The 17,436-nt window shown below is 44.0% G+C and overlaps 1 protein-coding gene across 1 annotated transcript in view; it reads left to right on the forward strand.

Annotated features, from left to right (window-relative positions):
- The first annotated feature begins 4,088 nt into the window (after window positions 1-4,088).
- DZIP1 (DAZ interacting zinc finger protein 1) overlaps window positions 4,089-17,436 on the forward strand; it is a 35,442-nt gene continuing 22,094 nt past the window's right edge. The window contains exons 1-5 of the mRNA XM_032203626.1: window positions 4,089-4,214; window positions 7,489-7,983; window positions 12,096-12,180; window positions 13,489-13,616; window positions 16,566-16,727. Of these exons, the coding sequence (XP_032059517.1) occupies window positions 4,089-4,214; window positions 7,489-7,983; window positions 12,096-12,180; window positions 13,489-13,616; window positions 16,566-16,727 (996 nt within the window). The remainder of the gene's footprint in view (window positions 4,215-7,488; window positions 7,984-12,095; window positions 12,181-13,488; window positions 13,617-16,565; window positions 16,728-17,436) is intronic.

The following is a 17,436-nucleotide window of genomic DNA, read 5'->3' on the forward strand; positions in this document are numbered from 1 at the left end:
GTTGCTAGGTGTCGTAAGTCCTTCATTCGGTTTCAGTGTTTATTGACCTTTCTATTGCTCCTATTATATCCGATTTCTAGGTACAAACAAGTTAAATACCACAGAAGTCATATGATAGACAGCGGATGTTTTTCTGAGTGCAAATCTGAGCTGGACTTACCGGAGCTCACTGAGTGAACCCCATGTGTTGGAACAAGGACACCTGCCTTGCCTTGTGCTGCAGACAACCTGGAAGCACAGCAAACACAATTCAGTGTAGTGTCCCAGGATGACCAACAGGGCTACAGGGTATGCTGACAGCATAGCAACAGCATGTAGTGAGCCAGGCTGAAGTTCTCATCACTCCTTACCTCACAGAGGCATGCAGCATGTGCCCTGAAACTCTCGGCCATGTGAAAATTATGACAGGTCAAGAAAGTATCCGTGTGATAAAACCATGATGCACTTTCTCTTTTAAATACCTGTAATTACCTTATTGTACACATACTGAGAAAAAAGTTAATGGGAGGGCAAAAAGTCATCAGAAAGGAAACAGTAATTTCAGCAAAGAAGGAACTTCAAAACGCTGTTCTTGGCATATGACTTAGGTGTTACTGCAAATACAAAAGTCAGGAAACTATTCCAGTAATATCTATGTTTAAAGTAGATAAAACTCACAATCAGTGTGTTTGCAGACGTTTCGTTAGAGTTAACTTGAATTCCCTCCATGTCTGGCAGAAAGGAAGATAAATGAATTGTATAGCTGTTTCGGTAAAATCCAGCTAGACTTGTTAGATGAAGACAAACCTTTAAGAGAAACTGTTTTATTTGAGGAGAAGAAGATTTAGTCAGAGAGAAGTACACAAACCTGAAAATGAAATTTGTTAAACTACATGGGGCAGTGTCTCTTTGAGCTACTTGATCATAGCGGGTGTTGGTTGGGACTGTGGAGGAGGCACAGGACTCTTTCTGACAGAGGAGACTTGGGAGAGTGGCTCATCCTACTTTTCTTTTCTTTTATATGCTTTGTTTTCCTGTGATGAGAGTATGTGTTTAAGACTGAAAGAATGGAAATACTATAGCCACTAATGTTGGAAAATGTGCAGCAGAGGGAGTTGGCAGGAAGGAAAAGATTAAATAAACTAAGAATGTGGCCAGATTCATTATTATACCTGTATCATGCTACTCGAGTCAACTTTTGCCAAAGTTAATGATTACTGGCATGCGTCACTCCAAGATCACTGTAAGAGAAAAATTACTGAAGAGTCTGTTTTGCAGTTCACAAGACAATTTTTCCACTGTCCTCTCAAATTAAAACATCTTGCAGAACACGTACGGTGTCCTCCTCCATCCCACAAAACATGCGGATAATTTTTTTCACTCGACACGTTGCCTCAGGGCCCCGGGGGCACCACAAGGCCTCTCTGTCCCTGCCCAGCCTCCTCTGCACAGATCCCAGGACCCCACGTCACCCTCGCCAGCTCGTCGGTCCCAGCCCCAGCAAGGCCGCAGCAGGGCTGGTCTCCAGCTCCATGTTGCATAGTCCTGCCTAGATATGGCCCCTCTGAGCTGGGCCCAGCTGTGGGCCTACATCCCAGCCCAATCTCAGCCCATCCCAATCCCCAGAGAGGTTCACGGGGCCCTGGGCTGGGTGTCCCCAGCTGCCCAGCTCTTGGTGGGGTTGTGGGACTGGCCCTGGCTGCTGGGCCCTGCCTTTTTGGACACCCTGGGGAGCAGGAGGCAGAGCTGAGCCCTGACAAACTGCCCTGATAGCCAGCACATCTCCCGAGTAGATGCCATCGTTTCCCCCCTCACAATCAGAATAACCTCCCCTCTCTGTGTTCTCCAGTTGCAGATAGCAAGGCTCTGCAAGCCTGCCTCACAAACACCTTGCTCCAATCACAGCATACGAGATTTACTTCTTGCACTTTAAATCACTTTGCTGATCCCATTTTAATCCTTCAATTCTTAGCTGTCCTCACCAGCTACCCCATTAGAAAAAAAAAAAATTTTTTTTTTTTTTCTGCTTCCTAGAAAGTTCAGTTCTTCCCTTTTCCTGAAGTTTTCCTTTTTCCTGAACTGTACTAAGAAATAGCATAGTCAGCATTGCACTATGTCAACAAAACATGAAAAACCCTCCTAGAACAGTGGATAATACAAAATAGTTTCATAAAACCCTCATGCACACAAACTACCTTTAGAGGGTTCTGTTAAGTGCCAGTCCTCTACATTAAGTAGATGGCGACAGAAGTAATGTAGACTTAACTACATCAATGTAGACGTTAAGTCTACATTATTTGATAAAGTCAAACCACTAACTGGGCATGATCTTTAGTTAAACAGTCCCAGTTAACAGCTGTTTACCAGTTCCAGTTGCCCGTAGAAGACTGGTGTATGGTAGTGAGCAACAATGAGATACTGTCTAGAATAAGGAAAGCGTGTAAAATTTGAAGTGTGAAAGCACTGGGTAAAAGAAACTGTGAATATAAAAACTGCAAGGGGAAGAAAAGGTTTTGAGTAAGGACTCCAGAATCATTGAATCATAGAATCATTAAGGTTGGAAAAGACCTCCAAGATCAGCTAGTCCAACCGTCCAACTACCACCAACATTGACCACTAAATCATGTCCCTAAGCACCACATCTACCCTTTCCTTAAACACGTCCAGGGACGGTGACTCCACCACCTCCCTGGGCAGCCCGTCCCAGTGCCTGACTGCTCTTTCTGAGCAGAAATGTCTCCCAATTTCCAACCTGAATCTCCCCTGGTGCAACTTGAGGCCATTCCCTCTAGTCCTATCACTCATTATCTGGGAGATAAGGCCGACGCCCAGCTCCCCACAGCTTCCTTTCAGGTAGCTGCAGAGAGCAATGAGGTCTCCCCTGAGCCTCCTCTTCTCCAGACCAAACACCCCCAGTTCCCTCAGCCTCTCCTCACAGGACTTGTGCTCCAGGCCCTCCACCAGCTTCGTAGCCCTTCTCTGGACACTTTCCAGGGCCTCGATGTCCTTCTGGTAGTGAGGGGCCTAAAGCTGAACACAGCACTTAAGGTGCAGCCTCAACAGAGCAGAGTTCAGGGGGACGATCACCTCCCTGGTCCTGCTGGCTGCACTGTTCCTGATGCAAGCCAGGATGGTGTTGGCCTTCTTGGCCACCTGGGCACACTGACGGCTCATGTTCAGGTGAGCATCAGTCAGCACCCACAGATCCTTTTCCTCTGCACAGCTTTCCAGCCACTCTGCCCAAGCCTGTAGTGCTGCATGGGGTTGTTGTGGCCAAAGTGGCCGCACTTATCCATGTTGAACCTCATCCCATTGGCCTCTGCCCATCGACCCATCCTGTCCAGGTCCCCCTGCAGGGCCTTCCTACTCTCCGTCAGACTGACACTTTCACCAACTTAGTGTCATCTGCAAACTTACCGAGGGTGCACTCAATTCCCTCATCCAAGTCCTCAATAAAAATACTGAAGAGGATGGGCCCCAAAACTGAACCCCGGGAAACACCACTCCTTATGAGTCACCAGCTGGTTTTAAGAAAGTCTTAAATGGCTTAGCCTAAATTTTAGCTGTCCCCAAACCTGATTCAGCTATCATCTATAACTCTTAAAAGAAGGTTGGAAGCTAACTAGAGAAGACAGTATTTCACTTTCTCCTAGGCACCAAAGGAAAAAAACATCACTTTTTCTGAAAGTGCCCAATGCATCCTGTCTTCAAGAAATGAGCTGCTTGGTGTCCTCTTCTCTGCTTCATGGTGTGCACAAGCCAGGCATGTCCCTCAGCTAGTTCACCTGAGGAGCATATCCCATGTGTGTTCTCACAGTGTGACTGTTAATTTGCCTAGCAAAAATCTAACAGTGACGGCTGAACTTCAGAAGAAGGACAGTGGAGAAAGTTCATCACCTCTCAAGACAGCAGTTCAAAGGCTACATCACCTGTGCCACTGGCTATCAGCTGACACCTTTGTGGCAGATGGAGGTGCATTCTTGACCCCTCTCTTGACGGAGAGGAAACCATGAGAGACAGCACAACAGTGACTTAACCCATGAAGTGTGAGAAATCAGAACATTTTACTCCAGAAAATCTTTAGCAGGAATAGAGGTGTTATGTGCATCATGCAGTATATGTGTAACGAATGGATGAAACATAAAGAGTACTGGTATGTAAGTATTGCACAGAGGGCCAAAGCACAGATTAAATCCACAGCAGAACTGACGTGTTCCAGGCATGTTGGATTTATGGTAATTGCTCACCACTGTGTGTGCATGATCAGTAATCACCTGTCTGTCTGCTCCAGCCAGACTGCTGGCTGCCATAAGCTTCTTGCATCGAATCAGACAGATGGGCAAAGGCTAAGATGTTCTCAGTCCTCTGCTAGCAAATCCATGCACATTTTAGGAGAGTACCTTCATCACCAAGCTGTTTGATACAAGTTGAGGAAGGAATGATAAATAAAGACTACTCACTCTTGCCAAGTGTCTAACGGACAGGGTGATGTCCCTACCCTCACTGGACAGAAAACTTCCTTCTAGCTCTTGTTGCAAGGGCTGATTTTGTATTTTGTATTAAACAGATACTAGAATAAGCAAACAAGATCCAAGTATATCCGCGTCCTTCATGCACACCTCCCCTAATCAATTGACATGAATCTCAAACATTTTCTCACCCAGTCAATATTTATGTGATGTTAAAAACAGTTTTGACAAGAGAGACTTAGAAGGCACGCTGAACAGGCTGTTGTGTTACTGCTGCAGCACTTCCAGAAGGGCATGGATATAAAACTTCTTGGGCACAGAAGGGACTAAAAATGCACTTTTTGCTTTCTTTTCTTCTTTTATTTTTTCTTCAGCCATTCCCGTAATGTTCATCAAGATGTTATTACGTTTTTGCTGCTAGGCCTGGACCACAGAGACTGTGACTGTGACATTGCCTAGCCACAGAGGAAGGAAAACTCAAACAAAGGTTTGCAAATAAAAATTTTGAAAACAAAAAGCACTCTCTTCTGTATTGGTATTAAGATTTACCACGCAAAAGCCTTGGTATCTTCCTCTGGCAATACCTGCATGAGCAATTAGCGCAGCCCAATACAAACAGCAGATCTCCTGAAGCAAAAGTCAGTAATGGGGACCAGAATTCCACATTTTACACATGGTCAGGTTTCATGTCAGACCAGCTCTAACCTGATCCTATAGACTGAAGGCCTGTTAGTGACTGGAGCACACTGAGGAAACCTTAGGACATTAAATACTGAGGCATGGGCAGGTGTGGCTTGTGTTGCACCCCATCCTTAGGGGATTTGGGAGGGAGTGGGGAGGCTGCTTTGGCCAGGGCATGGAGCTTGCCTCAGGGCCTGCAGGCCCATGGGGTGACACACCGCCTTCCCCTGGGGACCTGGCCAGGGTCCCTGGCTTTATCCCCAGTGTGGGCAAGCCTCATCGAGGACAGCATGTCTTAGCTAAATGCAGCCTCCTTGGGACTACCCTTTTCGGTCTCTGCAGTATCATACCAACGCTTCTAAAGAAGATGAGCAGAATATTTTCTTGCTGCTTTGAGAGCCAGAGCACTGCAAAGTTCAGTGATAAGCCAGGCAGATTGTAATTCATGTAAATAAATGATGTTTAATGAATTTCTTTGAAGACAGCAATTACTCATGGAAAACAAGGTGGCAAAAATTCCTTCCCTGCAGGAGAAGACAGCCGTGTTGGACTGCAATATTACAAATACCACATGGTATATGCAAGCTTAAATGACTTGAAAACTGATCTCCAGCGCACTTTGTGGGCATGAGCCACTGTATGCATACGTTAAGTTCTATTGCTGCTGAAAATCAGAGCAAAGAACTTCTCCTTTCCTGTGGACTAACGCTACATTTTGTCAAAATCTTCTTTCAGCCCATCTGTAGACATCTTTCTGAATTTAAAAAACATCATGGTGAGTGATGGAAGATCCTCAGGGAAGGTGCAATGAACCTTAAGTATTGCAGTAAAGTGTGGCCAGCAGGCTTAAGGTTAAGTGTCCAAAAAGCAAGCGGTAGTGCCAAGTGTTTTGGAAGATTGCCTTCCACGGTGGCTTGAGCCAACAAGCAGGAGGGCTCACTGTCCTTCATTCATGTTATCAACTTCACTGTTCTAAGGTGAAAAATATACTGAAATTCACTTTGTAGACTCTGTGAAACTTTTTGGTGGGCCAAGGTATATACTTGGAAAAGATGATTTTCAACCTTTTTCCAAAAGTGGAGAAGACAAAAGGTGTAACATTTCTTTACATAGAGGAAACAAGAAAGAAGTCCTCATGTTTCTCTGGGTGTGAAAAGGAAGGAACATCCTTCATTTTTCCCTTTGTGAAGGAGTGGACGTAGAGGTGAAGAATTGGAGAGTCTGGTAATACTTGTGATCCTGAAGTGGGTGTGTGACCCTTTCTGAGACTGATCTGGGTCTCTCTGATGTTGGCTGGGGTTAGGCTTTGCTAGCTGAGGCTGAAGGGCTGAAGGAAACAAAGGTCCATATTTATGGTGCACGAGCCTGCTCTCTGCCCACGTTTCTCGTAGGAGGAATGGGCTTGTGCAGCCCTGCTTGCCTCCTGACGTGGAGTCAGGACACAGCCAGAGTGCACGTAGAGACAACTTGTGGCGGGTACCCTACAGCAACTCTGTCCCGTGACCATCAGGTGGATGTATATACTCAACCTTTGCCTGCAAAGATGTGGGGAGGCTGGGTTTGCAGGAATATCTAGTGTGTTTTATTAGATTGATTCATATATATGGGGAAAGTGAACAAGCTTTTGGGCACAACTGTATTAACCTTTAGAAAATCCCCAGAGGTCCCTTGTGAACAACATTACCATGAGCCTATTATGTAGGATGTAGAGAATCCTATGGGACGGGGTGTGTGATCACGTAGGTGTTGTGTGGATATTCCCGGGGAGGTACATAACAGGGATGCGAGACTGAAGTGCGTGTAGAAGGGATTGAAAAGACTGAAGAAATGGTAACAGGAAGAGTGGGTTTTTGGAGAAGAGTAGTAGAGATGAGCAAGGAAACGGGATAATTTCGCGTGACGGAGGAGACTATTCCTGCTTGGGGACAGTGCTTGAAGCAACTAACCACACACTGCGGCTCAGGGCACGCACCCGCACCATGGGGGCACCAGCTGAGGTTTTTGGGGTGCGGAGCAGCGCCCTGAGGGCAGCGAGGCGGCGGGACGGGACGGGGGCGGCGCTGTGGCGGGCGGGGGGCCATGGCGGCGGGCGGGGCCGCGCCTCGCTCCATTTTCTTCCCTTCCCTCCCCTTTTTTCCCCCCTCTCCCGCTCCGCGCAGGCCCGGGCCGCGGCTGCCGTAGCAACGCGGAGGACGCCGGAGCCCGAGGGCCGGGGCCTGAGGGCCGGAGCCCGGCCATGGTGAGCAGCGGGGCGGTGTGTGGAGGGAGGGAGGGAGGGACGGGGAGGAGGGGGAGGGGGGGGGGGGGGGGTGGAAGCGGCCGTCCCGCCGCCATCTCAGCGCCTCTCTCCGCCCCGCAGCCCTTCACGGAGCGCGGCTACTGCCCGGCGGCGGCGGTGGGGGGAGCCGAGCCGCCGCCGTTCGCCGCCTTCCAGTTCCGCGGGCGCCTGGAGGGCCCGGACTGGCGTCGCCTGAGCGCCGTGGACGTGGGGCGGGTGTGCCGGGAGGGCGACGTGGCCGCCCTGCAGGAGCACCTGGAGCACGTCACCTTCTGCAGCGCCGAGCGGGAGCGCTGCCCGCACTGCCAGGCGCCCGCCGACCCGCTGCTGCTCAAGCTGCTGCGCCTGGCCCAGCTGTGCACCGAGTACCTGCTGCACTCGCAGGAGTACCTCAGCGCCCAGCTGCGGGGGCTGGAGGACGCCCTGCGGGACGCCCTCGCCCAGAGGGACCGGCTGGGCGAAGAGGCGGCCCGCCGGGCGCAGGAGGTGAAGGGGCTGAAGGAGGAGTGCCGCCGGAGGAAGAAGATGATCGGCACCCAGCAGATGATGCTGGAGGCCCGGGCCAGCTACCACCAGGTGAGGGGAGCTGCAGCTTGCTGGCTGCCAGCCCGGCGGAGCGGCCACGTGCCATGTCCCCTGGTCGTGGCCTCGCTTGGCACACGTCAAATGTCAGATACACGTGCACCCAACCACCCACAAAACCCGTGAGGAAAGCACGTGTGGCTGGTGTTCATTGCCTCCATATATCCACCTGATGGTCACAGGACAGAGTTGCTGTGGGGTACACACCACGAGCTGTCCCTACACACACTCTGGCTGTATCCTGACTCCACGTCAGGAGGCAAGCAGGGCTGCACAGACCCATTCCTCCTACGAGAAACATGGGCTTGTGCACCAAAAATATGGACCTTTGGCAGGGAGAAATGGGTGTCTGGTACTGAACACCCACATCTTCCTTGCAGTCATCAAAGTGGGAAGTTGCAAGACAAGAGCTCACTTTAAAAAGGTCTAATCCTCGCAGTAAATGCTGCTATACTACATTTGGAAGTAGCTGTGTAGACGTCCCTGAGTCTAGAACAAAATAAGTCCAGTGATTTATTCCTTAAAATACAGCCTTTTTGCAGGGAAGGGAGCAACTGTTTTATTACGGGGCCCAAAAGTGGTTGTGGGAAGTGTCTTTGCTCAAAAAATCAAAAATAAAACTTTGTTAGTTTGACATTGATACTATAGAATTACAGAGTGGTTTGGGTTGGAAGAGACCTTAAACATCACCTTGTTCAACACTCTGCCACGGGCAGGGACACCTCCTACCAGACCAGGTTGCCCAAAGCCCCATCCAGCCTTTCCTTGAACACCTCCAGTCAGAAAACACACAGGGCAAGTACATCAGCATCAGCACGAAGAAGTAGCCTGCTTGCCAGTTGTCACTTCCCTGCAGTAATGTTCTCCAGGCACAAAGTTTCTGCCTGTGTTTGTGACTCAGAAGTGACTCAGGCATGATGGTAAAGAATACCAGTGGGTTAGCTCATCCCTAACTCCAAAACAATCTGTTACTGTAGGAGCTTTCCCAAGAACCTTAGTACATTGCCATTTTTACTCTGTATCATGACACAATTGTTTTTGGAGGGGCACAGGTTGCCCAGAGAAGCTGTGGGTGCCCCATCCCTGGAGGTGCTCAAGGCCAGGCTGGATGGGGCTGTGGGCAGCCTGGGCTGGGGGGAGGTGTCCCTGCCCATGGCAGGGGGGTGGGACTGGGTGATCTTTAAGGTCCCTTCCAACCCAAGCCAGTCTATGATTCTATAGTATCAATGTCATCAAACTAGCAAAGTTTTATTTCTTGACTTTTTGAGCAATGACACCTCCCCAAACCACTTTACTGCTCCTAAGAAAACAGTTCCTCCTTTTCCTGCAACAAGGATACATGTTAAAGAATAAGTTACAAGACTTATTTAGTTCTAGACTTAGCTACTTCCAAATGTAGTATAGCACATTAACTGTGAGAATTAGAACTTTTTTAAGTGAGCTTTTTTTTTTTTTTTTTTTCAGCTTTCCACTTTCAGCAGCTAAGTTGGCTCGAGTGTTTCTGCAAGGAAATACATACCTTATGTGACAGGAGTAAAGACACGTAGACTTCATAGGAACCTTGTCTCAATGCATGCATTTGATTGTTAGTCTTAAGGAGAAGCTGCTGAGGTACAATTTTAAAAAGCCTTTATACAGCTTAGAGGGTGAATTGTCTGTCCCGTGTTGCAAAAGAAAGCCGATCACATGAGGGTGGTTCAGGTTTCATCTCCATAAAGTCTTGGCTGTTTTTGCAAATAAGCCCGTTAACATATTTATTCACACATTTATTTATTTAATTTATTTATTTATCTTTAAGTGGTGGCATGCTGTATCTGATGTAACTATGTTTTGGAATTCAAAGGTAATGGCTGTTATCCACCAACAATGTAAGTTCAACCATAAAATACTACCCTACAATGAACGCTACCTAAATGTCATAAATTTATGACCGCCTTGCCAACACCTTTGTCTTTATTTAATATCATAGTATTACATATTTTCACTTCTTGATGCTTTGTACAGAAATGTGATGTGCTCACGCACAGTGTCCCCAGAGAGTGTACATGGTGTCTAACACTCTAAGTAGCTGCAGGAATAAGGTCACGTAATCCAAACCCTGGATATCCCCTGTGTTAGCAGTAAGAGCTTTCTTTCCCTACCAGCAAGTCAAACTGACGTGAAGTTTGTGCTTGAATGGCTAACATTATTTCACAGCCAATTTAATTCCATAAGTGTTGTGCAATCTGTTACACTGGAAGCTCCCTCTTGGTTGGCAGCAGTGCTTTGCTGCCGTGCTCTGTCTTTGCTTTGGCTTTTTGCTAGCACTGATTTGCTTGGGTTTTTTCCTTGCATTTGTCTGACAAAATTTGTCTTCATAATTCATGACTCTGGTGTTTGCTGGAGGACACAGATATTTAAAAGCCTATCTAACTATCAGTGGCAGTATTTTAAATATTAGATGACATCTGGGAATTTGGTTATGATGGCAAGATCTTCAATCTGTTAAGTCAGTTTTTAACTGTTTGCTTACATTCATGTCACAGTGAAGAGGAAAAGGGGCTGAGTATTTGTGGGCTGTTAAAATACATTTATTTGGGGGGGGGAGAAAATAAAAGTCTGGGAGAGAGCAAGCAACCCTACCTAAAGCATTTATGGGTTTTCATTCGTAGTATTACCAGTACGTTCCAAAATCTATAGATGTGGCTCCTGTTCTTCACTGTCCATTTATTTTTAATATTCTGAACATTAGTGGGATATACATTGGCAGTGAACAAACATCTTTTACAACAGCTGGGATCTAAATTTGACTTAAAATGGGGTTGCAAAGCAGGAACTGTCATGTGTACCATTGAAACACAGGACAAGTTATAATGAACTTGCATATAAAGTTTTTTTCAGATGAATTTTGCGATCAAGTAACTTAGCACAGTTGGATATGAAGCTGATGAAGCGTTTTCCTGAGAGATCCTTGGCTTTTATTACACCTTGTTAGGTTTGGGGTTCTAATAATGCTTAGAAGTGTTTGATTTCTTCGCATATGTCTTCCACATGGTTATTATTATTATTTTTAAACTCAATTCCTTTTTGCCTGTCTGGGAGAGTAATGATGAGACAAGAAGACAAAACTAAGAACACTCTGCATTGAGATTTTCAGTATAAAAAGGAAGAAGGCGTGTAGGAGACATTTAGGGGCATTTGAGTAAAGAGGAAAGAAGGGATGCCATCCAAAGGGACCTGGACAAGCTTGAGAAGTGGGCCCGTGTTGAACCTCATGAGGCTCAACAAGGCTGAGGGCAAGGTGAGCGCCTTCACCCAGGTAAGGGCAATCCCAGACATGAGCACAGGCTGGATGGAGAGCTCATTGAGAGTGGCCAACAGGTCGAGAGAGGGGATTGTTCCCTTCTGCTCTGCCCTTGTGAGACCTCAATTGGAGCCCTGCTTACAGGTCTGTGGCCCCAAGCACAAGAAGGATGTGGGGCTGTTAGAGCAGGTCAAGAGGAGGGCCACGAAGTTGATCAGAGGGCTGGAGCACCTCTCCTACGAAGAAAAACAGAGCTGGAGCTTTCAGCCTAAAGAAGAGAAGGCTCCTGGGAGACCTCAGTGCAGCTTTTCAGTACTTGCAGAGGGCTTCTGAACAAGATGCAGAGCAACTCTGCTCAGGCAGATAATGGCAGGACAAGGGGTATGGTTTTAAACTAAAAGAGGGGAGATTTTGATCAGAGATTAGAGGAAATTCACTGTGAGTGTGGTGAGGCCCTGGCACAGGCTGCCCAGAGAAGCTGTGGGTGCCCCATCCCTGGAGGTGCTCAGGGATGGACAAGGCCCTGGGCAGCCTGGTCTAGTGGGAGGTGTCTCTGCCCATGGCAGCGGGGCTGGAACTGGGTGGTCCTTGAGGTCCCTTCCAACAGAAGCTATTTTATGGATAGCTAGCATAAATATATTAATAACTTTACAGAAGCGTGGCACAGTGAGAATTTTAGCCATTATTCTTGTGAAATTGAATTTATTAAAGGTGCCTACTTTTGGTATCTGGGCAAAATAATATAATCTGTTAAAAGCCTGAACTGCTATACTTACCAAATAGGTGTTACTACTAATAACTGAAATGTTATCTATTTCTACAGTGTCAACTCTGTGAAAAGGCTTTTATGAACTATTCCTTTTTACAAAGTCACATGCAAAGGCGTCATCCGGAAGAATCTCAGATTGGTATGTACTTCAGTATAATCACAGAAATTAAGAGGCATCGTTAAGAAACATATAAATATATTGAGGATTTGTGGTCCAGGATTTTTTTGCACATTGCATTTCTATATGGCAGATGCCAGTTTGTGTGAATACACGCAACGCTGACTGACAAAATGTATTCAGTGAAATATGTCTCAGTCTGGAAAATACTTAACAAAACATATTCCACGTTTACACTACCTTTTCAAACTAGAATTCCCACTGAATACTTCAATCAGTAGCAGAGTTCTTTAGGTATGTATGCTATAAAGGTGTGGGTAAAAATGATTAAGGTACAGTAAGGAAAATAGATTTTGTGAATATATGTGAATTACTAGAGTAGAAATAATCCAGTTTAACCTGACATCTGTTTGAAGGGTATCAGATGCTCCTGGACTAAACTGACTGTAAAATGTAGTAAGAAAAAGAAACTGTCAAGACTGATCCAGGTTTGTGTATCTATGTTCATTTTGGTTGCTGTACCACTTAATATATTTTCTTTTGTCTCTCTTCATTGGAAAAAAAAAGTTTCAAAAACATTTCTCTCAAAGTTTGCTTCATTCATCCCTAAATTCTCTCCTTCCTGTTAGGCTGCGTGCCTCTGACTTATTGCCAAGGCTTAACGGGTATTGACAAAGGGCAATGATTGGAAAAGAGGAAGAAGAAGATGATCTGGGAGCTATACACTGCAGTTTGTAAGGCAAATAAAACAGTGGAGCAGTGAAAGGAGTGTATTTAAGCATCCCAGGGAGTGTTAATATATTGGAAGAAGAAAGAAGCTCTTACGCACATTACGCTTGATTAAAAATAGATAATGGAAGGATCTGCAGAACCAGTTGAGCTAAATATCACATAAAGAATTAGTCATTCCAGATAACTTCTGTAATGAGTCTTCCATTTATGCAGAATAAATTATACTTAACAGAATTGATCAATTGAGGTTATTAGTCCTTCATGCATCCTTTTCTGAGCCTGTGTTGCTTAGATTCCTGTGGTATACTTTGCGATTAGATTATGGGATGTTTACAAGAGAAATTACTATATAAACTACTTCACATGGCAGTAAAACTGGTATTTTACAGTCTTTGAGGACAATGTTAGCAGTCCAGAGAACATATGTATTTAAAAATATCTATGGAGAATCATGGTAGTGGGAAGGGAAGTGGTGTAAGAACCACAGTTCATGAAGATGTTACTGAAACACTGTAGAAAAACATTTACAGTAAGCATCGTATTTCCAGAAATTACAAGCAATGTTTTTAAATATTTATTTATTTTTTTTTTCCCTAGCAGAACAAAAGAGGAAAGCTAAGACAGACAAACTGCAGGATGAGATTGATAAACTGAAGGAGCAGTTGCAGCTCACCAAGTCCCAGTTAGAGGCTGAACAGCAAGCTAATATGGTCAGGTTTTCTAAGGTAATGGGTACTATTTAATGTGAACCTCTCAAAAGAAGAAGTACTTTGGACCCTGCTTGCTCGTTTAGTAACTAGAACAGAACAAAAATGTGTCTACAGCTTGTCTGCCTGGCAGCAATGCTGCTTGGGCATTAGAGCATAGCAACCCCTCTGCACACCCCTGTGATTTTAGAACATTCCCTTTCCCCTTACGTTTTGTTGTAGTCATATTTTAGATGAATACTTAAGAGAATACTTCTGTTAACACTTGCCAGTTCATAAGGTAAGCGTGGCCTGTTATTGAAGCAGATAGAATTGGTCTCGCTGTGGTGAAATAGAAGCTATTTTTGACGTGATATTTTGTGATGATTAAACGTTTCTTAGATATGACTGGTTTTATATATGATTTAGTAAGCTAAGTACCATTTCTTCTTTGCTGTGAAGAGCTTTAGTAACATGGGATAAAACAATTTAAGGAAGAGAGATTGAGAAGAAACAAAGAAAACTGTATATTTCTGCCTATCTTTGTGGAACCAGAGAGTCAAAGCAAACATAGTCTTAGCTATGGCTGTGTGAATTAAAAACAAAACAAAAGAAATCTTAAACCAGAATGATTTTAAAGCAGTAATTATCTGTTTCTAATTACAGGCAAGGCTTTATTTAGAATGATACTGAATCGTGTGGCTGTACTTCCTGGCTTGTGAAAAGAAACAAAGAATCTCTAAGTTATCTGTTTGTTCTTTTCAGCTTGATAAGTTCAAATCATCTCACAGTTTTCATTTCAGTTCAAGTAAATAAAGTAGGATAATTCCCTATCAAAATGGGGGATTGGCTTTTTTTTTTTTAAGGGAGGGGGAAGGGCTTTGTGATTCACTTTGAGGGGGGAATTTTTGACACGCAAGACAAGATACTTCTAATGATCAAGTTAAACACTAATCCCGGTATTAGTTTGCCCTATATCACACTTGAAAGCAGCGTTTTGTGGTTGTTAATGTAACTCGTGGGAACCTTCTCTTAATAGATCACCCAATATTCCAAACTTAAATGGCTTTCCTTGCAGAGTTCAAGGGCCTTTAAACATAAAACCAATCGTGCAGTTTGAAAAGAAGCACAACATTTTGAATGTAAAGGGAATAAACAAAACGCTGCTATTATTAATTATTTTCTTCCTTGATTTCAGAGAAGCCAATCTTCTGTAAAATATTCAGTGTTTCCTTTCCTGAATGCAGGCTCTCCTTTCTTCAGTCCTTCTCTTGGAACCATGTAGCTTCCTTTTTTTGTTTTGTTGTTTTTTTTAGCCTTTTTTTTTTTTTTTTCCATTTTTAAAAGTGCTTCAGTATTTAAACGAAGAGTGTGTATAGAGTCTCACCTGGGAGTGCAAGCAGTGTTAGAATAATGAGTCTTGGCCCAATGTGGACATCTTCTAGGTATTCAGCTCATTCACTCTGTACCTTGCTTTTCAGAGGTACCTCTATAAGTATATTTTTCCTGCACCTAAAGCATCACTCATATGATGTGGGGCGTAGAGTGTTCATAGCTGCACAGATTTTTTAGTACCTTAGGGGCCTATTTTGAACTCACTTATTAACTGAGCCTCCTAATTACAAGGAGACTGCCTGGAATATCCTGGAGCTACAAACTTAAGTGTTACACAAGGCTTTTGAAACTTCTGTATTTTTCTGTGGTGTTGAGGAGGATAAAAATGTGAAGTGTGACTGGTTGCACATCGTCTGCTATGACTTGACAATTCATGTATCATTGTGTCCAGTGGATAATGGAGAAGGTCTGAGCTGAAAGGATACAGAAGATCCTGTTCTTAAGTGTACAGTGATCAGTTTTGCCAAACAGTAGGTATATTTTGATCAGCAAACAGCAGGGTTTTGCAGAAATTAAGGACTGTACAAAAATGATTGCTTAGTTAATGAGATGGTAAATGAAATTTAACAGATGAAGTGCAGTAAATACATATGGGGAAAAAAAATCTAATTTCATTTATGAAAAGGTGAGTCCTGAGCTAGAGCGTTGCTGCTGAAGTGCAAGCTCTTAAGACTGTGATAGATAGTTCCAGTGAAATTCAGCCCAGTGATGAGTAGCAACAACAAAACAGAATTAAATATTGCAAATTGTTATGAAAAATCAATGTTCAATTCTGTGGTGTAGCCACAGCTTAAATCCTGTCTGGAGGTCTGAGCCCTTCATCTCAAGAAGGGCTCAAGTTGGTAGGACAGAGTTATAAAAGTTACAGCAAAGGGTGACAAGGATGATTGAAGTCTGGAACAGCCTCTGTATTTAGAATGACTTATCATTCCAAGAGTTGTCAGGCCAAAAGAGATGACAGCTTGGTGGGGGGAGAGATTGATGCCTGTAAAGTCATGAGTTATATAGAGTGAATAGGTATCAATCATACACTCTCTCCTAGTTCAAGACCTAGCATCTGTCAAATGAAATTGTCAGGAGACAAATTTGAAACAGAAATGCTTGATTCTTCATGCAACGTGTAGTAGACCAGCTCATTAGCAAAAGACTTTGCAGTCTTCCCTTGTGTCTGTGTCAGCTTTTAGCAACTGCAAGCGTATATGAGAAATCTGTTGAAGGTTACCAGGTTTATAAAGCTGTGTCAGGCGGAGTTGGCAGCTTGGAAACCATGAAGGAGAATACGCGTGTTTGCTTGCTCTGCTCTTTTCCTTTCCTACCTTATACGCTCAGGGCTTCTTTAAGAACCGTGATGGTGAACTAGGTGGATCTTTGACATGACCAAATAAGGTAATTCAAAATTTGTTGAAGCTTACATGTTTTGCTAGCAAAATATATCATCACCCAGAATTCTTCAGAAACTTGTGTTTTTTCATGTTTTTTTGATGTCATGTTATTGCCCATTGGAAGTGACTGCTTTTACACACAGTTTGGGTGCTTGAATTAGTGTTATGCTTGTGGGAAGAATAACAGCTATCATTTTAAAAATATTTTCAGGAATGTGAACAGCAAAAATCAAAAGAAGAAGAAATTCTCCAGTCATTTCATAAATGGAAAGAAGAAGAAAAAGCAAAACTAGCTGATGAAATAGAAAAAGTAAAGGAGATGTTTATGAAAGAGCTTAAGGAGTTATCTTCAAGAAATTCAACACTAGAAAACGTAAGTGTTTTAAGTTTTCTAACATTTTAAGGCACAAATCCTTTACAGTAGATGGTGAACTTCACAGAACGTTAGGGATTGGAAGGGATCTTGAAAGATAATCTAGTCCAAGCCCTCTGCCAGAGCATAAACTCCTAAATTGCATCACACAGGAACACATCCAGGCAGATAAACTTTGGGTATTTGAAATGTGATGTAGTCACCTGAAAGGTTTTCTTACGAAACTTTAGGAGTAATAGATAACTGTAACTGTATCCTTGTCTACTGGTTTTATCTATGCAACTTCAGTTTTTCAATTAGTTATCCCTTCAGTAACCAGACCATTTTTTTCCTACTCCTACTCTATGAGTGCCTTTTCACAGATGAGTTATGCTGTCTGTTGGGCATGCTTTGTACTAATATTCTCAGAAGTGACACAGAGGGGACTAATCTCTGCATTATAGTCCTGACCCTGGAACTGAATATGTTTTCAGTATAGTCAAAAGAAATGCTTCCCAGAGTTCTGGCTAGAAAGAGAATTATAAAAGATAGGTCAGAAATCAAATACGCATTGCATTACCAGAGCGCTGGTATTTTGTAGGTGTTAGTTTCCGAGTATATTTGCAATGTATGTTTATATAAGGTGTATATATTAATAATTACATGACATTTGATAAATGCTGAACTCATGAGAAACGTTAGAAGAACTTGATATGATCTCTGTATAGTT

This window comes from Aythya fuligula, chromosome 1, assembly GCF_009819795.1.
Source record: "Aythya fuligula isolate bAytFul2 chromosome 1, bAytFul2.pri, whole genome shotgun sequence".
In the NCBI taxonomy this organism is placed as follows: Eukaryota; Metazoa; Chordata; class Aves; order Anseriformes; family Anatidae; genus Aythya; species Aythya fuligula.